The 23,384-nt window shown below is 40.4% G+C and overlaps 2 protein-coding genes across 5 annotated transcripts in view; one reads left to right on the forward strand and one right to left on the reverse strand.

Annotated features, from left to right (window-relative positions):
- Positions 1-251: 251 nt before the first annotated feature.
- RPA3 (replication protein A3) lies at positions 252-4,389 on the reverse strand. Its single transcript, XM_053359820.1, has 4 exons — positions 4,174-4,389; positions 3,019-3,093; positions 1,578-1,686; positions 252-827 (listed from the first exon to the last, which is right to left on the reverse strand). The coding sequence occupies exons 1-4, from the start codon at positions 4,270-4,272 to the stop codon at positions 751-753; spliced, it is 360 nt and encodes a 119-aa protein (XP_053215795.1). The 5' UTR covers positions 4,273-4,389; the 3' UTR covers positions 252-750.
- Positions 4,390-4,511: 122 nt separating this feature from the next.
- UMAD1 (UBAP1-MVB12-associated (UMA) domain containing 1) overlaps positions 4,512-23,384 on the forward strand; it is a 40,877-nt gene continuing 22,004 nt past the window's right edge. Inside the window, exons 1-3 of one of the 4 annotated variants that reach the window (XM_053359817.1) lie at positions 4,512-4,637; positions 6,422-6,522; positions 7,906-8,004. In XM_053359817.1, coding sequence (XP_053215792.1) covers positions 7,923-8,004 — 82 coding nt within the window. In that variant the 5' untranslated portion in view covers positions 4,512-4,637; positions 6,422-6,522; positions 7,906-7,922. Of the gene's footprint in view, positions 4,659-4,692; positions 4,823-4,925; positions 5,339-6,421; positions 6,523-7,905; positions 8,005-23,384 lie in introns of those variants that run through there. The other 3 variants (XM_053359816.1, XM_053359818.1, XM_053359819.1) reach the window with 3 other exon arrangements.

Genomic DNA, 23,384 nt, shown 5'->3' on the forward strand with positions numbered 1-23,384 from the left:
GTAGATACTAGTACCAGATTTTGTAGTATTGTGTTCTGATTTCAGCACCAGGCAGTATTGGGTGTTAAAAGTAAACAGGGAAGCTCCAACATTCAAAGTGTTTACTTTTATGGTAAATCTACATTGAAAAATTAGGCTTTGATTTATGGTGCCCCCCTCCAAAAAAACCCCAGGAGTCCTGCTTTACAATAATATTCCAACTACCTTGTAAAGAACAGATATTTGGTATGAATCATTCTTCAAACAAGAACTACTGCATAAATGGTGTTTATTGTTGAACTGCTAGAATATGCTGGTTAGGTAAGGCGACTAAAGCGCCAATTAAGTCTTAGAATAAAACCAAACACGTTTTAGTTTAGATGTAATCAATATTATGATAGTTTGCATTTTATTTAATACACTGATTTCTCTGATACTTTTCATGTACAAAAGATCACCTAAAAATAAAATAAAAATAAGCACTGTGTTATGTATATACCTAAGATGGTTACCTGAGTGACAGCTTAACATTAAAATGCTTATCTATTGCGAAATACTGTCTCTCACTAGACACAGGTTTTTTGTCCTCAGGACAGCATCGCCATTTAGGATACAAATGCATGAACTTCTAGATTATGTACTATATTGCTGGCATAGCAGACAGTCCCAAGTACACTTTAAGCAAGATTATTTCATACAGAGATTCTTGAACAGTTCTGTTCAGTAAGAACACCAAATTGTCCACTCTTAAGTTGTAACAAAAAGTACCAATCATGCATTAGTACTAAAAGGGTAGTAGTCAGGAAATTCATGGATAATTTTCAGAGCTTCATTATATAGTGCTAAATCTGAAAGAAACAAGAACATAACATTAAAAAACATTAGTGCAGGTGAACTATCCTATTTATACAATACTACCTAAGAGACAACGCTAACTATAATGTGCATCTCATTCTTAAAGAAACATATACTCAATTCCAAAGTCAGGAAGGTTAAAAATATTTCAAGGGGTTGCTTTAACCAGTATCTTGCCTGAATGTGAACAGGGATTAATTTGATAAAAATCCAATTGACGAAAGCTCAAATTTGTAAATGTATCCACAATAGCTCTCCCTCTGTAAGAGCAATAACTATATTGGATAGAAGAGGCTATATAACAGATTTAATACATCAATAACAGAATTATCCTATCTGGCTAGATACATACCAAGTTCAGTGTTTTGAACAGACAGGAATGACAACTTGATCTATGACCATGAAGCTGTCATCGCAAGTGGCAGCACAGCGGCAGCAGGAGGCCCCATTAACTAAAGTGGTGCTTCAAGTTAAGAATAGTTTCAGGTTAAGAATGGACCTCCAAAATGAATTAAGTTCTTAACCCGAGGTACCACTGTATCCACATGGGATTTTAATTTCTGAAAATGTATTTTGTGCATCTACTTCTTTGGGTATCATGCCAAACATAACTTCCATGGGGGAAAATAGTAGATAAGAACTGACCATTATTGAAAGAAACTTGTTAATCAAGAGTGCCAGAAGCTTATTCAAAAGTATTGAAAAACTGCAATTTGCAATGAGGGAGGAAATAATTCACTTACCAAATGAGTTTTTATCTTCTCTGAACTGGGTATATGATTCACACATTATGTTTACTTGATTTGTAACTCTTCCTGCTACCTCAATGACCCCAGAGATCTCTTCTTCAAGCTGCAATAGCAGATGAACAAGTAAATGTCTTTATTAAGAATTTTACCAACAATCAGTTTTACACCTCCCCCACCCACCACGTTTCTGGGAGTTCACTTTATGTTCCAACATAGCACTTATGAATTGAAATTACAACTCACTAAACTTGGCTCTCTATTTTACATTAACACCTTATCATAAAACACTTTTAAGAATTACTTAAGAATGTTCAAGAAAGTGAAGTTCATTCCAAGTAAAGGTGAGGTTATCTATTCTCTCAAACATCCACCTAGCTTAACTACATCACATATTTTGGGAATCTGTGACAAACACAGCCCATTCAAGCCTTTTGTCTTGCCTGACCCACCCCAGTAAATTCACCTGAATTTTGCTGTTCATGTGAGCATGCATGCACACGCACACACTGATAACCCTATACAAATGATATACAGATGACTGTGAAGAATAGGCAAGATCAAACGTAAGACAAAGGAGTTTGTTGGTGTGGAAGTTATTTTTGTTGCACCAAGCAGAAGCATCAGTACCGTACAGCACAGAAAAGCAGAGGTTATGTTAGCTGAATATCTGTAGCACTAGCAGGCTACTGCATTTGATTCTAACCTTATATATATGGCTTAGGAGTGAGCAACAAACAATCCCAGACAAACCTATGGGGCAGGCGAGTTATGCAAAGCGGAAGAGTAAGAATATAAAAATATAATCAGCACACTGTTCAGTCTAAGAAGATGCTTCTATAGTCTTCAGGTACGTAACTTGATGGGGCAGTTGTAAATGCAGTAGTGCTTATTCTTGTTACCGGGCTAATACGAGATCTACGTAAGTTCCTTTATCTAGCTGAGGTTTAGAACTTGAAGCCCTCATATATGGAACTGCTATACCAGCAACACAAAGACTGTTCAGGTCAATTCCGCTTCTACAATTAAAGCCACTGTATAGGACTTGCTGATCGTAAGGCCGGCGGTTCGAATCCCCGCTGCGGGGTGAGCTCCCATCGTTCAGTTCCAGCTCCTGCCCACCTAGCAGTTCGAAAGCACCCATAAGTGCAAGTAGATAAATAGGTACCGCTTTATAGCGGGAAGGTAAACGGCGTTTCCGTGTGCGGCGCCGGTGCTGGCTCGCCAGCTGCAGCTTCGTCACGCTGGCCACGTGACCCGGAAGTGTCTTCGGACGGCGCCGGCTCCTGGCCTCTTGAGCGAGATGAGCGCGCAACCCTAGAGTCGGTCATGACTGGCCCGTATGGGCAGGGGTACCTTTACCTTTTTATACTCAACACCAGCAAAAACTGTTAAGCGTAAGAATTATGAAATCTTCCAAAAGACAAGACATACTTACAGGTGTGTCCAGTTCCACGGTTGCATTTTTTCCTTCTCCATCAGATAGGAAGAAAAATTTCCCAGATGGATGAATCTAAATAAAATTTCAAAACACTCATTTTAAAGGTACTTTTAGCCTGCTGCACCTGCCTATCAACACCACTATGTCAGTCTTTTGTCGGAAATACTGAAGGACTCGGATAATACTCCATCTACATGTGGGCATAACTGCATGTTTTAAAACTGTACATGGCAGCTGTAAAAATGCAAGTCACATTCCAGGAAGGGAAAAAAAATGCAACATCTCATTTAATAAGGGTGATGGAGAGATTTAATTGCTCTACTAAAATGAATTGCATATCCATAACAGAGCCCCATGGGAGCTACATCTGCAATAACAATATTAAGAGGGAGAAAATAAATGGCAACATTAAGCAAGCCTAAAAACCAAACAGGTTCAAGATAATATATACAAAATAAGGATATATACCTCCACTCTCCTCCTGTTGCTTCCTCTCACTTATAATTTTTTGGGGGTATTGGGGTTGTAATTGCCTTGAGTTTTTGCAGTTATCCAAAGCAGGGTACCAATATAATAAACTTCATTTGCTAAATATCCTATGAATAATTTTCTATACCACCCCTCCTGTGTATATTTAATGTGTTCCCACTGTAAACAGTTGAAATCACTAGCAGGAATACATTAACACTTGTAAAGTAAAACAAACTTTGGATACTATGGATTTATAATAGATTACATTACAGTAAAAGAAGCAGGAACAAAATTTTAGAAATGGAACTCATGGAGTGAGGGAGGTCAGAAGCTTCGAGACAACCTCTTTTTTGTTGAATTGCGTGGAATTGTTATGTTTGTTGTGTATAATCAACAATCACTATGTAAAACCAACAATATATATACAATATTTAATGTGTTCATACTGCAAACCAAACAAGAGATAAATGTTTTGTTTTTAAATAAAGGATGACAAATGAGCCTCGACTTCAGCTGTCTCACAAACGGCAACATTAAAGAGCAGGAGCCTTTGGCGAAAGTTTGTCTGGAGCTAAGCGAGGGATACCATGGGCATTGCGGATGCACCACCCCAAGGGGCCTGCAATGCTCTGCAAGGCAAATCCCCCGGCGAACGAAGAGGAGTAAGGGAGCCACTCTTACCTTTTCCAGGCGCCCCACGAAACAAACGGGCTTCCCAATGTACTGCGCCAACTGACTTGTGGCTACGCGTACCCGGGGTCCTTGCAGCACGTCCGCCATTTCGGAACTGGGCGTCTGAACCAAGGCCGCCTCCCCCCGCCCTTTGCCTTTTATCCAGGCTACATTGGCGGGAAACTTCGACTTCCGCTCGCCGCGCGGGTCACCACGGCAACGGGCGAAGCGCGCAGAGTTCGACGGTCCCAGCGAAAACCTTCCAATGCGCTCGCAGAACGTTCTACACGCAGGCGGCCTCTACGTCATTTCCGTGTAGCGGATCGCGCGTTAGGGAGAATTTGCGCATGCGCGCGCCAGCTAACTTAGACTGTGATTTTCCTCAGCCGACGAGGTTACTTCAGTTCATTCGCCGGGAGGTGTCCCTCGTGAACCCGGAACCGGAGGTTGTTGTGGAGAAAAGGCTGCCGGAGGTGCGTATTCAAGACAGGCAGGTAGGGCCGGCTGTCAGAGAGGCCTCGCTCGTGGCGAAAACAGGAAAGTCGAGGCCGAGGATTATTTCGTCCTTCGTTTGTGGCGCGCGGGGGCAGTCGTCGAATAACGCCGGCGGTGTTGGTTTTTTTGCGCTTCGACGGTTATATCCGTTAACATTCAGAATGTACGTGCGGATTTGGAACACGCGCATGCGCGTCGCCAGTTGGGGAGGGGTGTTGTGGAGCTGCTACGTCAGCTGCTCACGTCTGGTGGGCGGAACTACCCGCGCCAACAAATTCGCTTTACTGCTTTTCCCACCTTATGGGGCAGAGCTCTTCTGGGTCCTCCTTGAGATGGGGCTGGTGGGTCGTCCTACCCATAGATAGTGGCGTAGAGCCACGGGATGACGTTGAATTTTGACAGCCTACCTGTCTGGTCTTCTGTGTATAAATTAACGTCTGAACTGGTGACCCATAGAATAGAGGGGTGTCAAGAAGAAAACAAGGGTTGGCATCCCATTCAGAGAAACTTAGTTGATTAGTAGTTTGCGGCTTAGGTGATTGATTAATTCGTTAAATTCAAATATGTCAAAACTAGCCGGAAATGGAGTCTCTCTGTTTCTAGATTATTTATTCATTTATCATGGCAGGCAAGGGTGGATATGCTCATCGTAAGATGGCACGTGCTATCTGTGGTTTTTGTAAGTTCTTGTATATAAAAAAAGTTTGGTTGATTTCCAAAGCTGCTGCTTGTTAATTTCAATTAGTTAATATACTGTAATCTGCAAATCAACTAAAACGTTGCATCCCAAGGAACATGTATCTTGGGGGGGGGGGGAATGCAGCAGAAGTAGGTTTTGGAGACAACTGTGTGCTCTGTCTTGAAACATTACATTGTTTATGTGAGTAGATCACTGTGAGTTATGGGATTGGCCAGGTTTAATCATGTGTCGGAGGTGGTCATACATTATTGCATCTGGTTAGCCCCTGTAAATGAACTGTTCACCTGAAGAAACTACTTCTTGAAAAATTATTTGCCCTCAAAATGCCCATTACCTAAGACATTTGTATTTGCAATAGAAAGACCCAATTTTTGTAAACCTTCAGTGCAGATTGGCTACAAGCAATTTTTATTTGCCAAAGGCAAATATACCTGTATCCCTTTGTGCAGTGTTGAAGGAAACTTTGCTAACTAGATAAGGAAGACGCTTCTACAAAAGTTAAGAGGAATTATTGGTTTCAGTAAGCAGCCTTCAGGATTCAAAGACCTTCATGTGCATAAGTCCACTATTCCTTAAAAGAGCCCTACAAGTTAGGTTCAGTATTACTGTTCCTATATATGTGTGTATGAGTTGTATCCAATATTACCCCTACTCAGGGTAGACCCATTGGAAAAAACAATCAAGACTGAGCATCCCCCCCATACCTTCATTCAAGATGTTGAACAACAGCGGGCCCAGGACAAACATGTAGACTGTTAATAATTTTCAGCGTTATTTTAAAAGGGCAGAAGCCAGAGTATTTCCATTGGGCATTGGAACACACCTAGACCTATAACAAAAAGCTTTGCGATCTAAATATTGCAGTTTATGAGTTTTGGAAGGACTTTTAGTGTGCTTTAATGCAGCTTTGTAGAAGTCTAGTGGCCTGGTATATCAAAATGAAAGTGTGAACTCTTTCTTTCATTCTTAAATATAATCTAAATTTTGTGATTGCAGATGAAGTTTTGAAATCCTGATACTAACATGTGAGCTTTAGTAACTCTTTGTTTTCCTCCCTTTTAGCCTAGTGTATAAAGGAAGGACATCTTTGCAGTTCAAGAAGAGTACTTCATAGTTAAGCATTTGGAAGGAAGTCAATGCTTGGAGCTGCTGAAAGTGAAAAGGCAAGTACTGCAGGATTTAGGAAGAGAGAAAGACATATCTGCACAACAGATTGGGAACTGATAGGAAGTGAAAGGTCATGGGGCAGTTTCCAACTCCCTCATTCCATCAGCTCAAGGATTTGTGTTTGTGCAACAAGACTTTCCCCATGCGCTCTGCCCGTGCACCCCCTCAAAATCTGCTCTGGAGGGTTGTGAGAACCCACTGAACAGATTTTGGTGGCACACGGGGATGAAGGAGGTGGGGAAGCTCCATTGTGCAAGTAGAAATCCTTGCAGTGATAGGAAGCGTACTTACCGTTACATGGAATGAAAGCTATTAGGTTAAGGATCACCTTACTTATAAAAGAACTACAGTGGTACTTTGGGTTACATACGCTTCAGGTTACAGACTCCGCTAACCCAGAAATAATACCTCTGGTTAAGAACTTTGCTTCAGGATGAGAACAGAAATCGTGCTCTGGTGGTGCGGCAGCAGCGGGAGGCCCCATTAGCTAAAGTGGTGCTTCAGGTTAAGAACAGTTTCAGGTTAAGAACAGACCTCCAGAACGAATTAAGTACTTAACCCGAGGTACCACTGTATTGTTTTGTTTCTTACTATGCTATTTTTGTGTCTTTATATTGTAAAACATCCTCAGGTCCTTGGATGAAGGGCAGTACTGAAATTTTAATATTTATAATAATGTGGGATAGATTTTAAATAAACAAATAATTGAAACAGGTCATTTCATGACTTAACTTAGTTTAGAATATGTCATCCTGTTAAATCAGGGGTTGCCAACCTTTTTCGAGAGGGTGCTGTAGGCCCCAGCCACAAAATGCCTGCCATGGGGTGGGTGGCATAACACAAAAAGAGAAGAGCGCAGTCATTGCTGCTGCTGCTGCTTGCTTCCATACCCCACCCCACAGACAACCTTAGGTTTAGCATGCAAAGTCAGTTATGCCCTGCTGGTCCTGACTCTGGGGAATCACACAGTATTGATTTCTCTGTAACACACATAATTATTTTGCTTGACAGTAAAAATGCTCTTCACATAATCAGATGGTGTGCTGATTAAAATATTTTTATGGTGGAAAATATAATATTATCTTGACTAACTTTTTCCAGTGCTTGAGTTATTTTTCCAGGTGTGAGAGGTTGAGACACAGCCAACGCTGCTTGGGTGTACATAAACTCATATTTCTTGAACTGAGCAATAATGAACAACTGACTTGTATCTCTCTGGTGTTCTCTGTTTGCTCCTGCAGGATCCTCCCCCAGTTCAAGTCTCTAATCTTAGAACTTGATGTTAAGAGCATTTCATAATGTTTATTTTGATGACGCCAGAATTGTGTAAGTTTTTTTTTTAGCATCACTTGACCCATTTCTCACCTTTTTGTTTCTAGACTTGTATTTCAAAAAGATGTTCAACTTCTTCCGAAAAAACCAAGATACCAAGAAGGTATTGGTGACAGAAAAAGAAGCAGATGGATTTGTTTTTCTCGGTAAGTGATTCTAAGAGTTTATTAAAAAATCATATATTTTGAACAAAATTTTCTGGGTATTTCACAGGTTGTTACCATTTTATATTTAAAGTACATTCAGTTCACTAAGAAATTTCAAAGAAGTTAATCTTGAACCATGCCCCCCCCCCGAGTGGTCATGTATGAACTGAAAATATAAACTGTAGACTTAGCATAGATGTTGTTTCTGCCTTGCCATTATTTCTCTTAGGCCCTTTGCATCATTTTTGGCACCACCCTCCCTGCTCACAAGTAACAAAGAGCTTAGTCGTAGGTCTATTTCCTGTGGTTGTAACAGTTTAAAAATTTAAATGTTTTTAAGGGTAAGGTACAATCGCTGGTTTTAAAATATTCACTTTTTAAGATGTCTTTGATCGCACCTACACCATGGAATGCATTTATTTTCTTTTTCTATTTCACCTTTCTCCCAAGCTGGGATTCAAAGTGGCTTACAACATTTAAAAATACCATTATAAAATGCGAACAAGCTAGCTTAAAAACAATAGTTAATATTCATCAAAACACATTTAGAACCAGCATTAATACACAGTTTGCTGTGGCATTTAAAGCACATGGCTTTCCCCAAAGAATTCTGGGAAATGTAGTTTGCTAAGAGTATTGGGTATCATAGCTCTGGGAGGGGTAAACTAGAGTTTTAAAGATTCTTCAGGGAAAATCATGTGCTTTAAATGTATGGAGTGGGTGTGACCTTTATTCTGAGGCAGCATTCAGTGAGTGACCTAGTTATGTTAGCAGCCTCCTTCAGCTTGGTGCCTTCCAGATCTTTTGGTCTTCAGCTCTCATCATCTTCAACCATTGGCCATTTTGGCTGGTGGTGATGGGAATTGGAGTCCAAAACACCTGGAGGGCAGCTGGTCAGGGGGAGGATGTGTAATCCCAGTAATGTTGACTCCTTAAGAGAAATAGAGTGACATAAGATTCTTGCAAAGCCTCTGTTTGCATAGGGGGATTACTGTGATGAGACTATTGTCTTTCTGTGGCGTTCCTCAGCTTACTTGATCCTATTTTGAGGCCTAAATATAGTGTGTATGGGGAAATGTACACCGAGTTCGATAAAGATTTTGTGACATAGAAATGACTAATCAATAGCCCTGAATGACAACTGAGTCATGGACACAGGAGAATCAGGAGCAATTGGGAACCGATACAGGATAGTGAGTCTTTCCATTCCTGGGTGGATAACAGCTCCTCTGTTGTTTCTGCCTCTTAGTTTGTGCATTACATTATCTCTCTGGGGGAATGACAACCTTCTTCATAAATATCCTAGATGTGAGACTTTTCAGCTAGTAACTTAAGAAGTTCTAAGAATTCTTTCCCATGAGGGTTTGTGCGCTGCGTCATGCATGCCCCAAATTCTCTGTGGATTTTTTGTTCTTGAGAGTGCGCGAGTGGAATTTATTCCAATCATTTGCCTGGGGGAATTAAGTAGTAATATTTCTTGCTGCATGTTGTTTTTCAGTAGGAGTTGCTTAGTACCAGAGCATGTGTGCTCAAGGGTATATGCTCATGTGTACCCTGCTGGGTGGTGTGCAGAATAGTTTATGGTCTTGGAGAAGAAACTTTTCAGATCTATTAGCTTGCTGAGAAAGGAGGAAAACAGTATTGCTTCCCATATAGTTAAATTAAGTGCATGAAACGCTTGCTGTTCTTCATTGGTTGCCTGCGTTCAACTTTGCTTGCTGAACGTTTGTAATAGTATTTTGAACGTACTGGGTTTTCTGATTCAATGAAGCTTCAAACAAGATTGACTTGAGCCCATCTTTCTCTCCTTTTGTTTTCCTGAGGTGTCCCAAACATAATATTTAATTTCATATAAACTGGAAGAATCAGGGGTCGTCTTTGTGACACTATTTATTTATTTCCAATATCTATGTGCCACCTAATGACAAAAGTCCTCTGGGTGGTTTACAAGTAAGAATTAAAAACACAAAATACCAAAAGAGAGAGAGTCACAACTGAAATTGTCCATGTTGGTGGCTTGGGCTGGCCCAATAATGAAACAGATTGAGACCATTGTCTCAGGTGGTGGGTACAGAGGCACTGCCCCTGTCCTGGGGACCTTCCCCCCAACCTCATTATTGTACATTCGGTGAGGCAAAGATCTTCTGCCACTCCCTTTACTTCCTCCTCACTGTCTTACTTTGCTTAGAGAAAGGGCTGAGAGGGTCCTTTTTTAGAGCCAGGCATTTTGAGTGAGGGGGCCAGCAGAATGTCTGCATTCCTGTCATGGTTTGCCATGGCAGCTTTTTAAACTAAGAATTTTAAAAATGCTTTTATGGAAGTTGGAAGTGCATTCTCCTGGCCATCTCACCCAAAATGCATGGCAGTGAAGAAGGACCCTCTTCAGCCCTTTCTTAGGTGAGAGTTGAAGGCTGTGGTAGAGAGCCTCCATTAAGTTTCCTGGCATTAGAGTCATGTTAATATGAAGCAACTGTGTGTAAAAATGCTGTTTCCTTGGATGACTAGTGCAAGAAGGAATAACCACTATTCTATACAAGTGTATTATCATTGTGTTCCTTCTTCTAAAATTGCTTTCCGTAGTTCCATAAAACTTTTCCTATGCTATATAATTGGCACCATATCAAGATCATATGTATATTCAGGAGAGATGTGCCCTCCTGGCATCAACAAGCTTCATTATTATTACTTTTAGCTGCTTTTATTATATGTTTCTAAATCACCTTGATGCTCATGTAGGTGGTGATTCAAAAATGAATAAATAACAACAATATTAATAATTAGTAATAATAATAATCATTCTGTCCTTCCTGCAAAGTACTCAGAGCAGCATACATAAATTTGCTCCCAACTTAGACTTTATTTGCAAAACAACCCTGTGTGCAGGTGAGGAAGGTAAGGCTGAGGCTGAACCAAGGTCACCCATTGAGCTTTGGGACTAAGAAGGAATTTGAACCTGGGTCTCCCTGTTCGTACTCTCAACATAATAACAGCTGCCCCACATAGGTAATTGCTGCTGCTGCTGTTTTGTGTATGAAATACTTGCAATGGCTCTGCCCTGACTGCCCTTTTCCATTTGGAACGGTTTCATGTGTGTTATCATTGTAATGGTTTTATTTGTTTTTATAGTTGTATGTTTTGTTGTTGTAACCAGCCCTGGAACTTTATGATGAAGAGTCGTTAGGAAATCTTAAAAATAATTTTAATAAAATTATTAAAAATAATAATAAAATACCCAGGCTTAATGATTGCACTGGTGTTCATCAGTGTTTCCTGCTTACCAGGATTTGAGGTTAGTTAGCAAACTCTAGTTGAGAAGAATTCTGGTTATTGATTGATTGATATTCTGCCTTTATTTCCTTATGGCACTCAAGGCAACAACACAGAGGGTTCCCTGCTGCTGATCACATCAAGACTTGGATTAGATTTCGCAAGGTTACAGTATCATATGCCTTAAGACCATGGCCTGAGTCCACTATAAGCACTGCTAGCTGGGTTTAAAGGATCGCTGTGTAAAGATGTAATAAACTGGGATCAAGTATGTTGTCCTCAAAGTCTTGGTAAGCAGTATAGAACATATGGGGTTAGAATGGCTTTTAGAGATGGTTGTGGCTTTCTAAGAGGTAGGAATTATGTAAACAAGCGGTAGCCAAGGGGGTATCGCCTGCTAGGTGTTGAAAACTACAACTCCCACCATCCCTGAGCATTGGCCAGGTTGACTGAGGTTGATGGGAATTGTAGTCCACAACAATTGGAGGGCATCATGTTGGTTGCCTCTGGTGTATATTGTTTTATTTATTGGTAATTCTTATTGATTTGTCTTTCTAGCAACCTTGCATTCATTCCTTGTAGCATTTCAAATGCTGTTCAACAGGTTTCTGCTCAGTATGCATTTGTTGCAAAATTGCTGGGGGGGGGGGAAGAGATTTTTAATAAGCATCCCACCTTAATCAACTGCTCTATGCAAAAGTCGATTGGGACTTTTTGTCTACCGATTGTCACTTCTTTATAATAACAGCTATATTTTGAAGTGCGAGTTTCTTTGGCTATCTTGCTCTTGCCTGTTCTGTGAATAACAGGGTTAAAAGCTCCATGCGTCTGATTACTGTAGTTTGAGTTCACTGGGCAAGGAAGATGAGGGAGACCTGAAAAACAACCCTCTCCAGTGTCACTGATTTCTAGTCGCATAAGGAGATAATTGCTACCCCTTCATTCAGTGTGGAGTCAAACTAATCCTCTTGGGTTCTGGTTTTACACAAAAACAAAGTGCAGTATTGCTTTTGCATCATTAGGTGGCATCTTGCTTCATGCACTTCTCAAGTAAATTGAATACAGCATTAATTGCCAAGCTAGCTCTTTCTCCTACTGTGGTTTTTTGTTTTTTTTTAAAGAATCTGTATGTCTGAAGTTTAATATAAAGCATAAATGGAATGATGTTTTCAGCCAGAGAGCAAATTTGAAATAATGGGACCAAAACCCCTAGAGCTGATTAGTACAGTCTGAAGGGTCACACGAGAGCCCCAAAACACAAAGGAGTGAATTTGCATATTTTTACAAGAGGAAAATAACAGAATGCAACAACATGAGTAACTATCAGCTTCATGCTTTATTAATACTATAAAAGAAACAGAGAGAGTTGGCTAACTTAAGAGTACAGTTGAGTTTTGGTTGAATGAGCTCAATCAGCATCTCCTATGCAGATTAACAGAATTAGGTTACCAAACAATGGACCTTCATAATGCTTTGTAGTATAAGCAGGTGTGTTTCTTAAGAGTAGAATATGCTAAGTACAGCTTTCTCTGGACTTTGTATATTACCATATCTGAATGTTGGCATCGCCATTCAGAAGCACAATTGCCTGTCCCCTGGCTGTTTCGTCCATGGGTCCAGCTTATCATATAGTTTACAATTCTGTAAATACAGTGGGTGTAGCCTTTATGAAAGAACATCTGGCACATTTGGTTGATAATGTTGTTGTAGTCATTTGCAAAGTGTTCCTATTCTGGTTGTCAAGAACACAAAGGTTTTTAAGTTGCTGATGGTACATAAATCCAGTTGTGCTTGTAAACCTGCACCACTCTTTGGTCCAACAAACACAGTTACAGGTGCTTAAAGTGTGTTTGATGGGCTAATGCAAAACTTAGTAATAGGACTCCAAATTATCTGAGACTTTGAGGTTGGGGCCCTTTGAGCAAAGTGCCCCTTCCTGTTTTGACACATTGTGGCTTGGGATAAGCAAACGTGTGTGTGTGTGTATGCACGTGCATGCATGCATGCATGCATGCAAAAAGACAGGAGTCAACTAATCTACTTGTTGCACATAGTCCTGGCAACAACACCTTACCCACTCTGGAAAATGTGACAAGTCGCCATCCACTTTCTTAGCTGGATGTACACTGAGCAGTCCTTCCCTTCTCGGCACCAACCATTGCTAAGTATGCACGCCTCCTTTCCCTGTTTCTCTGCACATTTGTGCTAAGGAGAGCTCTTGGTGGAGAGCTGCTGCTGCCTGGCAGCAGTGCAACCTTGCACTGTACATGTTTAGTCCAGGATGGACAGCAGAGGCAGGCCAAGCACTGAGTGCTTCCTAGAATTCAGAAGTTTCAGAGGCGAGGAGGAAGCTTGCTTCTGGTTGGTGGGTGAGAAGAGGAAGGAAGTGATAGCTGCCACGACAGCCACAAAGAGGGACTGATGGAGACAGGAGAGAAAAACAAAGAAGTGGCCTCTTCTTAGTTTCAAGTTCAGGAGGCTCAGGCTGTCTTGCCCTCTGAAGAGTTCTTCTGAGATTGGAATTGGGCAGGAGCTTCAGAGCCTCTGGAGTTCAGCATGACATCAGATAATAGTCCTGATGACTATGCATTTGGGTTGGCTACCAAGGCCACCCAAAATCTGTGGGCCCCTGTCAATGGTAAATTTGGCAAAGGTTGATTATTTGAACTCTGTTGATAATCGTGCTGTAGTTTATTTAGATGGAGAATTGGCGTTTAAACTGTGCTGCAAATGCCTCAGTTCTGGCTTAATTCTGATCTTGGCTTACCGATCATGGTTTGTTTGGGAGAAGCCAACTATGGATGCTGATTTAGATCTAACACTCAGCCAACTGCTCTGTGGTTTGTTTTGTTATTTAAGTTAGGGATGATCAAAGGCGGAGAGCTTAAGCTGCGTGCACCAGTATGCAGCTTGTGTATGGCATGGTTAAAGAAACATGGCATGGTTAAAGAAATAGACAGCTTTGTATTAATTAATGTTTTTCAAAATAAGATGAGGGGTTTTTTTGTTCTCTGTTTCAGAGTCTTGAGGCATAGAATATGAAGACACACCTACTACTGTAATTGGAAAAATGATTACTCGACTTTCTGTTATGAAAGTGCTACTGTGATAATGCAATAAAATCATGTAGGATTCACCAATATTGAAATAGAACCTTCCATTTTTCAAATTCAGCCTGACACTCCAAATGCCCTCATGAAACAAGCACTAACAGGAGGAGATGAATTATATTTTTTTTATTTATTTTAAATATTTATTGGTTTTTCTGTATATACATCCTCTTAACAATATTTCTCTAACAGTTTTCCATATTTTCCTCCCCCCTCCCCTGGACTTCCCTCATACTCCCATTTTGTTTTATTTCCATATTGTTCACCCTGCATATTGTTTCCCCAAAATTTCCCCAATACATATAATCTTATTTTTTTATTATATACAATTGTGATTATTTACTCAGACCCTGCCAATGATTCCAGTTCATTATATTGTCTCTTCATATATATTGTAAATGGTTCCCATTCTCTTTTAAAGTCTTTGTTGTCTTTTTCATGTAGTTTTCTGTTAGTTTTGCCAGTTCTGCATATTCCATAAGTTTCCCTTGCCATTGTTCTTTCGTTGGTATTTCTTCTGTCTTCCAAGCTTGTGCTAATGTAATTCTTGCCGCTGTTGTTGCGTACATGAATAATTTCCAATTTTCCTTTTTTATATTTTGATCTAAAATTCCTAGGAGGAATGCTTCTGGTTTTTTAACAAAAGTTTTTTTAAAACTTTTTTTCCAATTCATTATATATCATTTCCCAATAATTTCTAACCTTTTTGCATTCCCACCACATATGATAAAATGTACCATCTTTTTCTTTACATTTCCAACAAGTTTTTGATCCCTTTTTATACATTTTAGCCACTTTCTCTGGTGTAATATACCATCTATACATCATTTTCATATAATTCTTTATCAGTAAAATACAATCTGTAAATTCACCTTCCACATCTTTTCCCAGTCTTCAAGTTGTATATTGTGACCTACATGCTGTGCCCATTTTATTTGTGCTGACTTTACCATTTCATCCAATGTTTCCCCATATAGCCGCAGATTGTACATTTTTAAAAGTAATTTTGTATCATTCTCAATTACTTCTTTTGAAAGTTTGAAACTGTGTAACTGAAACCTTTCTTATTGTTTTCCTTAAACTGTTCATTTAGTTGTCTATGATGCAGCCAACTTTGTAAAAAGGTCTTCCTCATATTCTTTCAACTTTAACCCTTTTCCTGCCTCTGTTAATAGGTCTCTATACGTTGGCAAATTTCCTTGAATTTTATTTTAAGAGGGTCGCACTCACCTTCTGTTTGAAAGTCACCAAAACTTAAAGCTATTCTGACAGTTCAGTCTTTCCCCCCACTGCTAAATAGCAACTGAGCTTTGGTTTCACACAGGTTAATAATAACAGCACTGAGGTCTGTAAGTTCAAGACATTGGGGTCACTGCAATCTACACAGACACCTGGTTTTGGATCCCTGTCTAGCAGCAACTAGCAATGTTGAAGACTTCCTGGATTAGCATTGTAAGCATTGCTTTGCTAGTGTACAGTAACTTCAAGAGTTATGACCTTGGCCAAATACTGCATTGTCAGGTACAGAATTGGGTTCTAACCATCTGCAGTCCCAAGTCACTAGTTTGTTCTTGTTCAGGCTTGCACAGTGTTGGTGTTTGACCTGTACAGTTCAGTTTTTTAGCAGAGTGAAAGACTACTGGCCGTAGACTGCTTCAGGATTTGTGAAGGGCAAGTATATATTGGGAAGGATCCAAGAATGCTGAAGTTGATGTTGAAAACCACTTTGTGGGAAAACTCAAAAAAGAAAAATCCTTTGTTTATTGACTATGTGCTAGCAAATGACTTCTGGCCTACCTCATTACTCTTATAGATAACAAAACATAAATAGTGTATCAGGAATACTTCCCATATTGAGGATTTTATTTACTGTTCCCTCAAATCATGAATACAATCATAAGGTTGGAAAGATCAGTATATAGTGCATCTGACTGAAGGCTGAGCACTTTCATCTAGGATTCTAGATTGTTTTTCGGTTTATCACATGATGTTCTATGGATTTGGCTTGTGATCACAGCATTAATCTGACTGCAGCACTTTACTGCCAACTCTCTTAAGACATCAGGTTCAGCAGGAGAAGAGTGTTGGATGTGGATTTTGTGGGGGGGGGGAGAGACCCTCCCTTCTATAATATTTGGCCTTTGGTATTGGTTGGTGGTTATCTAGTTCCCGAGGAAGCAAGCATATAAACCTTTCCTAGATTCCTGTTTTACTTGTGGACAGAAGTCTTGATGAACAGTTGTCAAGTTAAGCTGATTCAAAGGGCAGGTGAGGAAAGAAAGCAACCATTTGATTTGCAGGCCTACAGATTTGTTGCTCATTTCTTTTAAATTATTATTATTGTTATATATTTATTTATACCCCACCTTTTTCCCTGATGGGACTCGGCGGCTTATAGAGAAAAACAAGAATCGCTAAAAACACAGAAGAAACAATAATTAAAAAACAATTAAATATTGATAGAATTAAAATTTTAAAACCCAAGGGACTTCACCTCAGTAGCTTGGTGTAATTTGATCTATCTTATATATTTTTCAGAAAAACAAAAACCTGGAAGTGAATTGCGATATGCTTTAAATACCAGTTTTAAGATATATATTCCAAAAATACCAGTTTTACACGCCACCCTACAGTTGATCCCTGAAGCCTTCTTTAATTTATTATTAAAATATTTAAACCCTCCTTTTCGAGCTCAAGAATGAGACCCGCAGGGTAGCTTACAACAGAGAGATGGCAAGGCATTCTACAAGAAACTTAAGAACAGCACAGATATTCCAGTATCAGAACAAATAAGTAGCAGCAGAATTTAAGAGGCAGCCGGTTCTACCAAAACAGAAATCTTTTGATCTGGTATTTAAAGGCCGATTTGATCTCTCAGTGCCGGGCTTTCAAAGCCTCGAAGCCACAACTGAGAAGACCCTTTCACCACTTCTGGTGGTGATGAGACAAGGAACAACAGTTCAGACGATACCGTCATAGATCAGTGGGCAGGCAGGATTGTAGAAGATACATCAAGCGACTTAGTCCTAAGGCATTTATGGCTTTAGAAGTAATAACCAACATTTTGAACTGAGCTCAAAAGCAAAATGGGAGGCAGTGCAGAAGGAATATCAGCAGAGTCCTGACTATTGCATGTTGGAATAATTGGTGTTTCCAAATGCTTTTCAACAGAAGTCGTCTATATTTAATCTTGTACATGTGTTGGTTATGTAAATAATTCGCTTGGAAACAGGGCAGTTGGATCTGTTCTATAGGGCAAAATAATATTAGACACAAATGCTTGTTCATTCAATTGGGCTGCCATGAAATACAAAAGAATGGGAAACATTGTGTGAAAGGTTAAGTTAAAACAGAAGCGCTGCATAATTAGAAAAGGACAGTAGAGGTGCAATTTGTTTTGTACAGTAACTGTAAATTTCTGACGATGGGGAAACAGCACAGTATTGTTCAACAAAATGCAGGAGGTATTTTTGCATCTTATACTGAAGCAATGCATGAGACAATATATATTACAGTGGTACCTCGGGTTACAGATGCTTCAGGTTACAGACTCCGCTAACCCAGAAATAGTACCTCGGCTTAAGAACTTTGCTTCAAGATGAGAACAGAAACCACGCAGCGGCAGGCCCCATTAGCTAAAGTGGTGTCTCAGGTTAAGAACAGTTTCAGGTTAAGAATGGACCTCCAGAATGAATTAAGTTCTTAACCCGAGGTACCACTGTATATTGGAGGCAACCCAGCAGGCTCCATGATGCTTATGAAAAACTTCATTGGTTCCCCAGGGCAGGAGCCCCCAACTCTGAGCTTGTTTTAAAAAGGCTCTAGCCATCCCAGAAAGAAAGTGCTGTTTGTGTTTAATGGAGCAGCTTAGGCTTTGGTTTAGGGTTGGCATTTCGTGTGTCTTCAACAGCTGTATGGTAGGCAGGCATTCAACAGGTCCATCCTTTTCTAGCATGGAAATACAATTATGTGAAAAGCTTCACCATGACTGGGCTGTCTAACTTTGTGATATGCCATAGTGGCCATTTTGTGACTAGAACCCACAGCACTCTTAAGATTTGAAATATGCCCACTGGTCCAAAAAGGTTGGTGACTTCTGTATTAGATGTTGGCATGTCTGCCATTTACTAGTTCCTCTGAAGTTGGTTTGCTTTTGCTTTGTTTAAAGCTTCGTATCAGTCCTTGAAATGAAGAGACTGGTAATATCAGTTGAAATAACCACACATACAAACCTCGTTTCTCCACCCAAAATGGCTTTCAGTAAGTTGTTGTTTTTTTAGTTCTGTTAAGTACTCAGGAAAGAGTTCAAGGCTTGGTGAAAAAGAAAATGGAGCAATGGCCTTGTGAAGACGTCAGAACCGCTGTGTACTGTTTCCATGAGCCGTGTACATGTATCATTGACATCTTGTGTTTATTTAGGCCAGGATCCAAAGGAATACCACCCATGCTCATATGCAAGGGCACTTTGGACTTTTAATTTATTTATTTTTGAACAGTGGGTTCTCAGCGCTGCAAAAGCAGTTTATGACTGTTGATGGGGATCTGCCACTCGAGAAGTAAAAATTAAAAAGCCATTGGGTGAGCACAAGTCCTTGGGCTGTTTATGGATTTCAGCCATTTGTTGGTTTATATTTATACTTAACTATTTTAAGTGCTGGTTTCACATGTGGTTCTAGTGCGTAAGAAGTGCAGTTACACCCAGGAGAAATGCTAAGGTTGAATGTCTTCATTCACCAAATAGAAAAACTTGCATGTGAAGTGGGAGCCACAAGTGGAAATTCCTGCACGGGTAGGCCAACTCACACAACAGTGGTAGGGTGGATTGCATGTGTGATGTCCAGGTTTGTAAGCACTGAGCTTCATGGATTTTTGTTCCCATTGTAAGCTCTGTATGTGTAGAGAAAGGGCATGCAAGTCCAAAGCTCTGTTCTTGCTTCATCATGCATATGACCTACATGCTAAGACCTTATGTGACATGACCTTGCATCTCAGCTGACTGTGTCAACTGAAAGTCTAAAGGGCTTTGTTAAGAATTTCTCAATGTTTTGGTGTATATCTCAAATAAGCAACATTATTGAACTGTGGTCAGTTAGGGTTCCCAGCACTTGTAAACCACTTTGGTCTCTATGCAAATAGCTGGATCTGCCGGGTGTGAGCTGAATATTTATTTTATTTTATTTTATTTGTCTACCACCCTTTATCTGCAGATCTCAGGGCAGTTCACAACATAAAAATGCAACATAAAAACATATCCCATCTCTTTCCATATCCCACTCCCTTTGAGTGTAGAAGCCTGAATGCCACCTGAATGGAAAACACACCATTCCAAATTCTGGTTGGCTTTCAAGATCATAGCAAACAAGCCACATTTGCTTCCCAATTCTGGTGTGTGTGTTTTCTTGCTGACGCATCTGACAGCCAGATAATTCATTTTTCTTTGCTGATATTTGTCAAGATAGTTCCATGAGATCAAGCATGATTCTTAGTCTCTAGCCAACGCTGTGCCTTCCAGATGTTGTTGGACTACAACACCTACCAGCCCCAGCCAACATTTCTAATGGTAAAGGGTCCAACAACATGTAGAGAGAGCCCCACGTTGGCTATCCCAGCTGTATACAAAAGGTCCTTCTGTTGATGGAAGCTCTCCGGTTCAGTAGAGGCTTCTGTTGGTGCAACTGGAACAGGGATGATTTTCAGCCATTTGTCCTCCTGCATCAATTCCCAAGCTATTTAGAATGCCCCCCCAGCCCTCTAGTGCAGATTTGGAAGGTGAATTGCCAAAACCCACCTCTCTCCCAGTTTCAGTGCTGTAAGCCTCTACTGGATCAATGTGCAGGGGTAAAACTAGGATAGAACCCAAAACTAAGTACTTGCAAACCTCAAAGTTAACCTAAAATTCTTAGGGTTTTTACTTTATTTTTGACCTCTTTGAAATTACAGAACCCTGGAAAGAATGGGTTAGTAATCTGTTCCTTTCCATACATAATGCCTGGGATCCAAAGCAGGGCATCCCCAGTTCTGTATCTCCAGGGGGTCTTTGGGCATTTTCTGAGACAGTGCCTCACCCCACGCCATGGGGCAAACCACTTCTGAAACTCAAGTGCTATTCTAAAAAGCCATTTCTGATATAGCATGGCGGTCAGCTCTTCAACGAGAAAAAAAGTCCTGCAAAATTATACCGGTCTCGTCTGAGCCCTTGGGCGCACCTAATGTAGCTCTTTGAATCACAGCCAATGTGTCTGGCAAGGGGACTGGCATTGTTGCTGAGCATGATTAAGAGCTAAATAAGTTATGATAAAGGGAGGCTGAAGTAGATAAGCAATGTGGGAACCCCCCCACCACCCAAAAAAGGCCCATAGTAGGAAAAAAAGCAATACTTTAACATTGGTTTGTTAATGTTTGTCTCCTTCTACCACTCCACCCCAATGGGTCTTGGTAATGCTGTGCATGACATCCTCTCTCTCTGCTAAGTATTTCTGGAATGCACAAAATTGAGATTGTGATCTGGTATAGGGGCAGGATTTTCTCTCCTCCGTAAAGCAAAAGGTAGGTGACCTTGAACAATCCACTGCTGCAGATTAAGAACACTCAAATGGATCACTGAATAAGTATTTCATAAGTGAAGAGGGAGACAGAATGCTGATCTCATTTGTTATTGGGGGGTGGGGGAGTTTTAGGGCAGCAGGGAAGGAAACTTTCCCCCCCAGTATAATGGTTATTGATGAGAATATTAATAATTTTATAATTTATAAGCTACCCATCTGACTGGATTGCCCCAGCCACTCTGGGCGGCTCGGAACAAAATATTAAAAACACACTTAAACATCAACAATAAAAAACAATGATATAGTGAGGAACTATCTTGCTCTCAACTATGTAACAATAATCTTGAACCCTGCAGTAGATTTCCTTCTGTTTTTTCCGCTCCACCCTCACTAGTAATGTAAACATATTCTGGATAGCCTCACAGCTTTCACAGATCCACAGCAAAGCTTGTGTTGTCCTGACCTGGGCTTCCTCTGCCTTTCCCAAATGTGCCCTGAACAAAAACTACAAGTATCGCTGGAGTCTTGTGATATCAGCAAGCATAAATATGCAGTGTGTTCAGTGAAGATTGTCAGTGAAATGTCAGAAACCAGATAAATTTACCAGCATAGAATGTATGTCCACAGTTCAACGATGGACCAGTATAAGAATATAGGAAGCTGCTTTATATGCAGGCCAGTCTAGCTGACTGGCAGCAGTAGAAAAGGATATCGCCCAGCTCTACCTGAAGATGCAGGGAATTGAACATGGGATCTTATGCATGCAAAGCAGATACTCCACCACCGAGCTACAGCCCCTCCCTTTTGCCAGCCCAAGCAAAATAGGGCCCCTTTTTACTTATTATCCCTTCCTGCCCTTGAAATGATTCTGTTTATGTGATCACAAATGTGTACATGATCACAAATGCCACAGTTCCACCTGCACAAATGTCCAGAATAGGTGGATCTAATCTTATCAGATGATTACAGTGGGTGTGGGTATCTTTTCTTTTAAGGATAATCCAGTGATGACTTACGATTGAGTTGCACTATAGCAGCAGGATTACATATGGTTAAATTATTTAAAGTTGGGGGTTTCGTCTGTTGCGTTTCGGAAAGACAAATCTTGTGGTGTGCATCTAGTCTGTCTCTTGACTTAAACCGGTGAAGGGTATTTTCTGCTTGAAATTAGAATGATTCTGCCTGTCTAACACATCTGGCAAATTATCACAAACTGTTGCTCTCTGTGTGGATGTGGCTTTGCATGCAGAGGGGGAAATTTTAAGATCAAAACTGAAGGCTGAAGACCAACAAAGCATAGCACACACACACACACCCCGATCCCCTGTATATTGAGGACCCTCTTTTAAAATATCAATGGCTTTGAAAAGTTGAAAGTAGTGTAGTTTTGCGTTTCCTGTGGAACCTATCAGTAGAGAACAATTTACAGTCGGTGCCATTCTTCACAGCTGAATGGAGAAGAGGTGCTTGTTCAGTGAAATGGAGCAGCTGCACCCGGTTTGTCCTGTCTCACATTAACATTTTGCTTTTTAATCAAGACCTTCACAGTCCTCTGCTACAGTTTTTCAGGACAGAAGTGGTCAGTAGCGAGGCAGCTGCAGCATAATTCAACATGTACATGAAAGCAAAATTAAAATAATAATAATATGGAACTTCTGAGAAGTGAAGTAGTCCCTTAATGTTGCCCAACCTTAATGTTGCTAAACCAAATTCAGATGGCAGAATGAAAACCTTGTTTGTTTTGTTTTCAAAAAAAGGGTGCTGCTAAGTATTCTCTGTGGCAGAATGGAGGTTTTAACACTTATTTTTAAGCTCAACCAGAACTTGAAAGGCTAGATATGTAGATCAGAATATATTGGTTTGAAGTCTTATGGCAAAATAATTGATGCCTATGCAATAGCATAAAAAGATCTGAGAAAGACACACTTTTCTCAATTTGTTTATGTATTGCTAGACAGTGGGTTCCCAAAATGGGCACCATGGGGGGCAGTGGGATTACCTAGGGGAGGCGCTAAGAAGTAGGCAGGTGCAAATCACTATCAAGTTTTGTAAAGCTGGTATCACTGGATCAAGTTTATCAATTTTGTTGAATTAAACTAAATGTGCAATCAATCATTTATGTTTTGAATTTTACTGTGTTACTGTCTTCTTTAGTGGATTGTGCAAACTGCAATTCTAGGGGACACTGGAGATGAAATTATGGAACTAAGGGGGCAGTGGCTCGAAAAAGTTTGGGAACCACTTCTTCAGAAAACCTGCTTCTTCCAGGTGCTCAGAAGTCTTTACAACTGGAGTTGCAGAAACCCATATGAATTATCCAGCTGTGGGCTGGGAATGGCTTTCAGGTGGGCCTCAGTCTGTCTCCCGGCCACGCTGTTGCCTTTCAGCTATCAGCAGCAGCTGTCCACAAGCACCTGCAAGAGCAGGAGTTGCTTAACGAGAGCAAGGTTGTAGTATG

This window comes from Podarcis raffonei, chromosome 12, assembly GCF_027172205.1.
Source record: "Podarcis raffonei isolate rPodRaf1 chromosome 12, rPodRaf1.pri, whole genome shotgun sequence".
In the NCBI taxonomy this organism is placed as follows: Eukaryota; Metazoa; Chordata; class Lepidosauria; order Squamata; family Lacertidae; genus Podarcis; species Podarcis raffonei.

What these genes read in the sequence shown, in the direction of transcription:
- RPA3 (XM_053359820.1), bottom strand. Translation starts at nt 4,272, where the DNA reads ATGGCGGACGTGCTGCAAGGACCCCGGGTACGCGTAGCCACAAGTCAG. An exon ending in CCGTGGAACTGGACACACCT is followed by an intron (nt 1,687 to 3,018) that starts GTAAGTATGTCT and finishes CTGCTATTGCAG; the next exon opens with CTTGAAGAAGAGATCTCTGG. An exon ending in AGAAGATAAAAACTCATTTG is followed by an intron (nt 828 to 1,577) that starts GTAAGTGAATTA and finishes TGTTTCTTTCAG; the next exon opens with ATTTAGCACTATATAATGAA.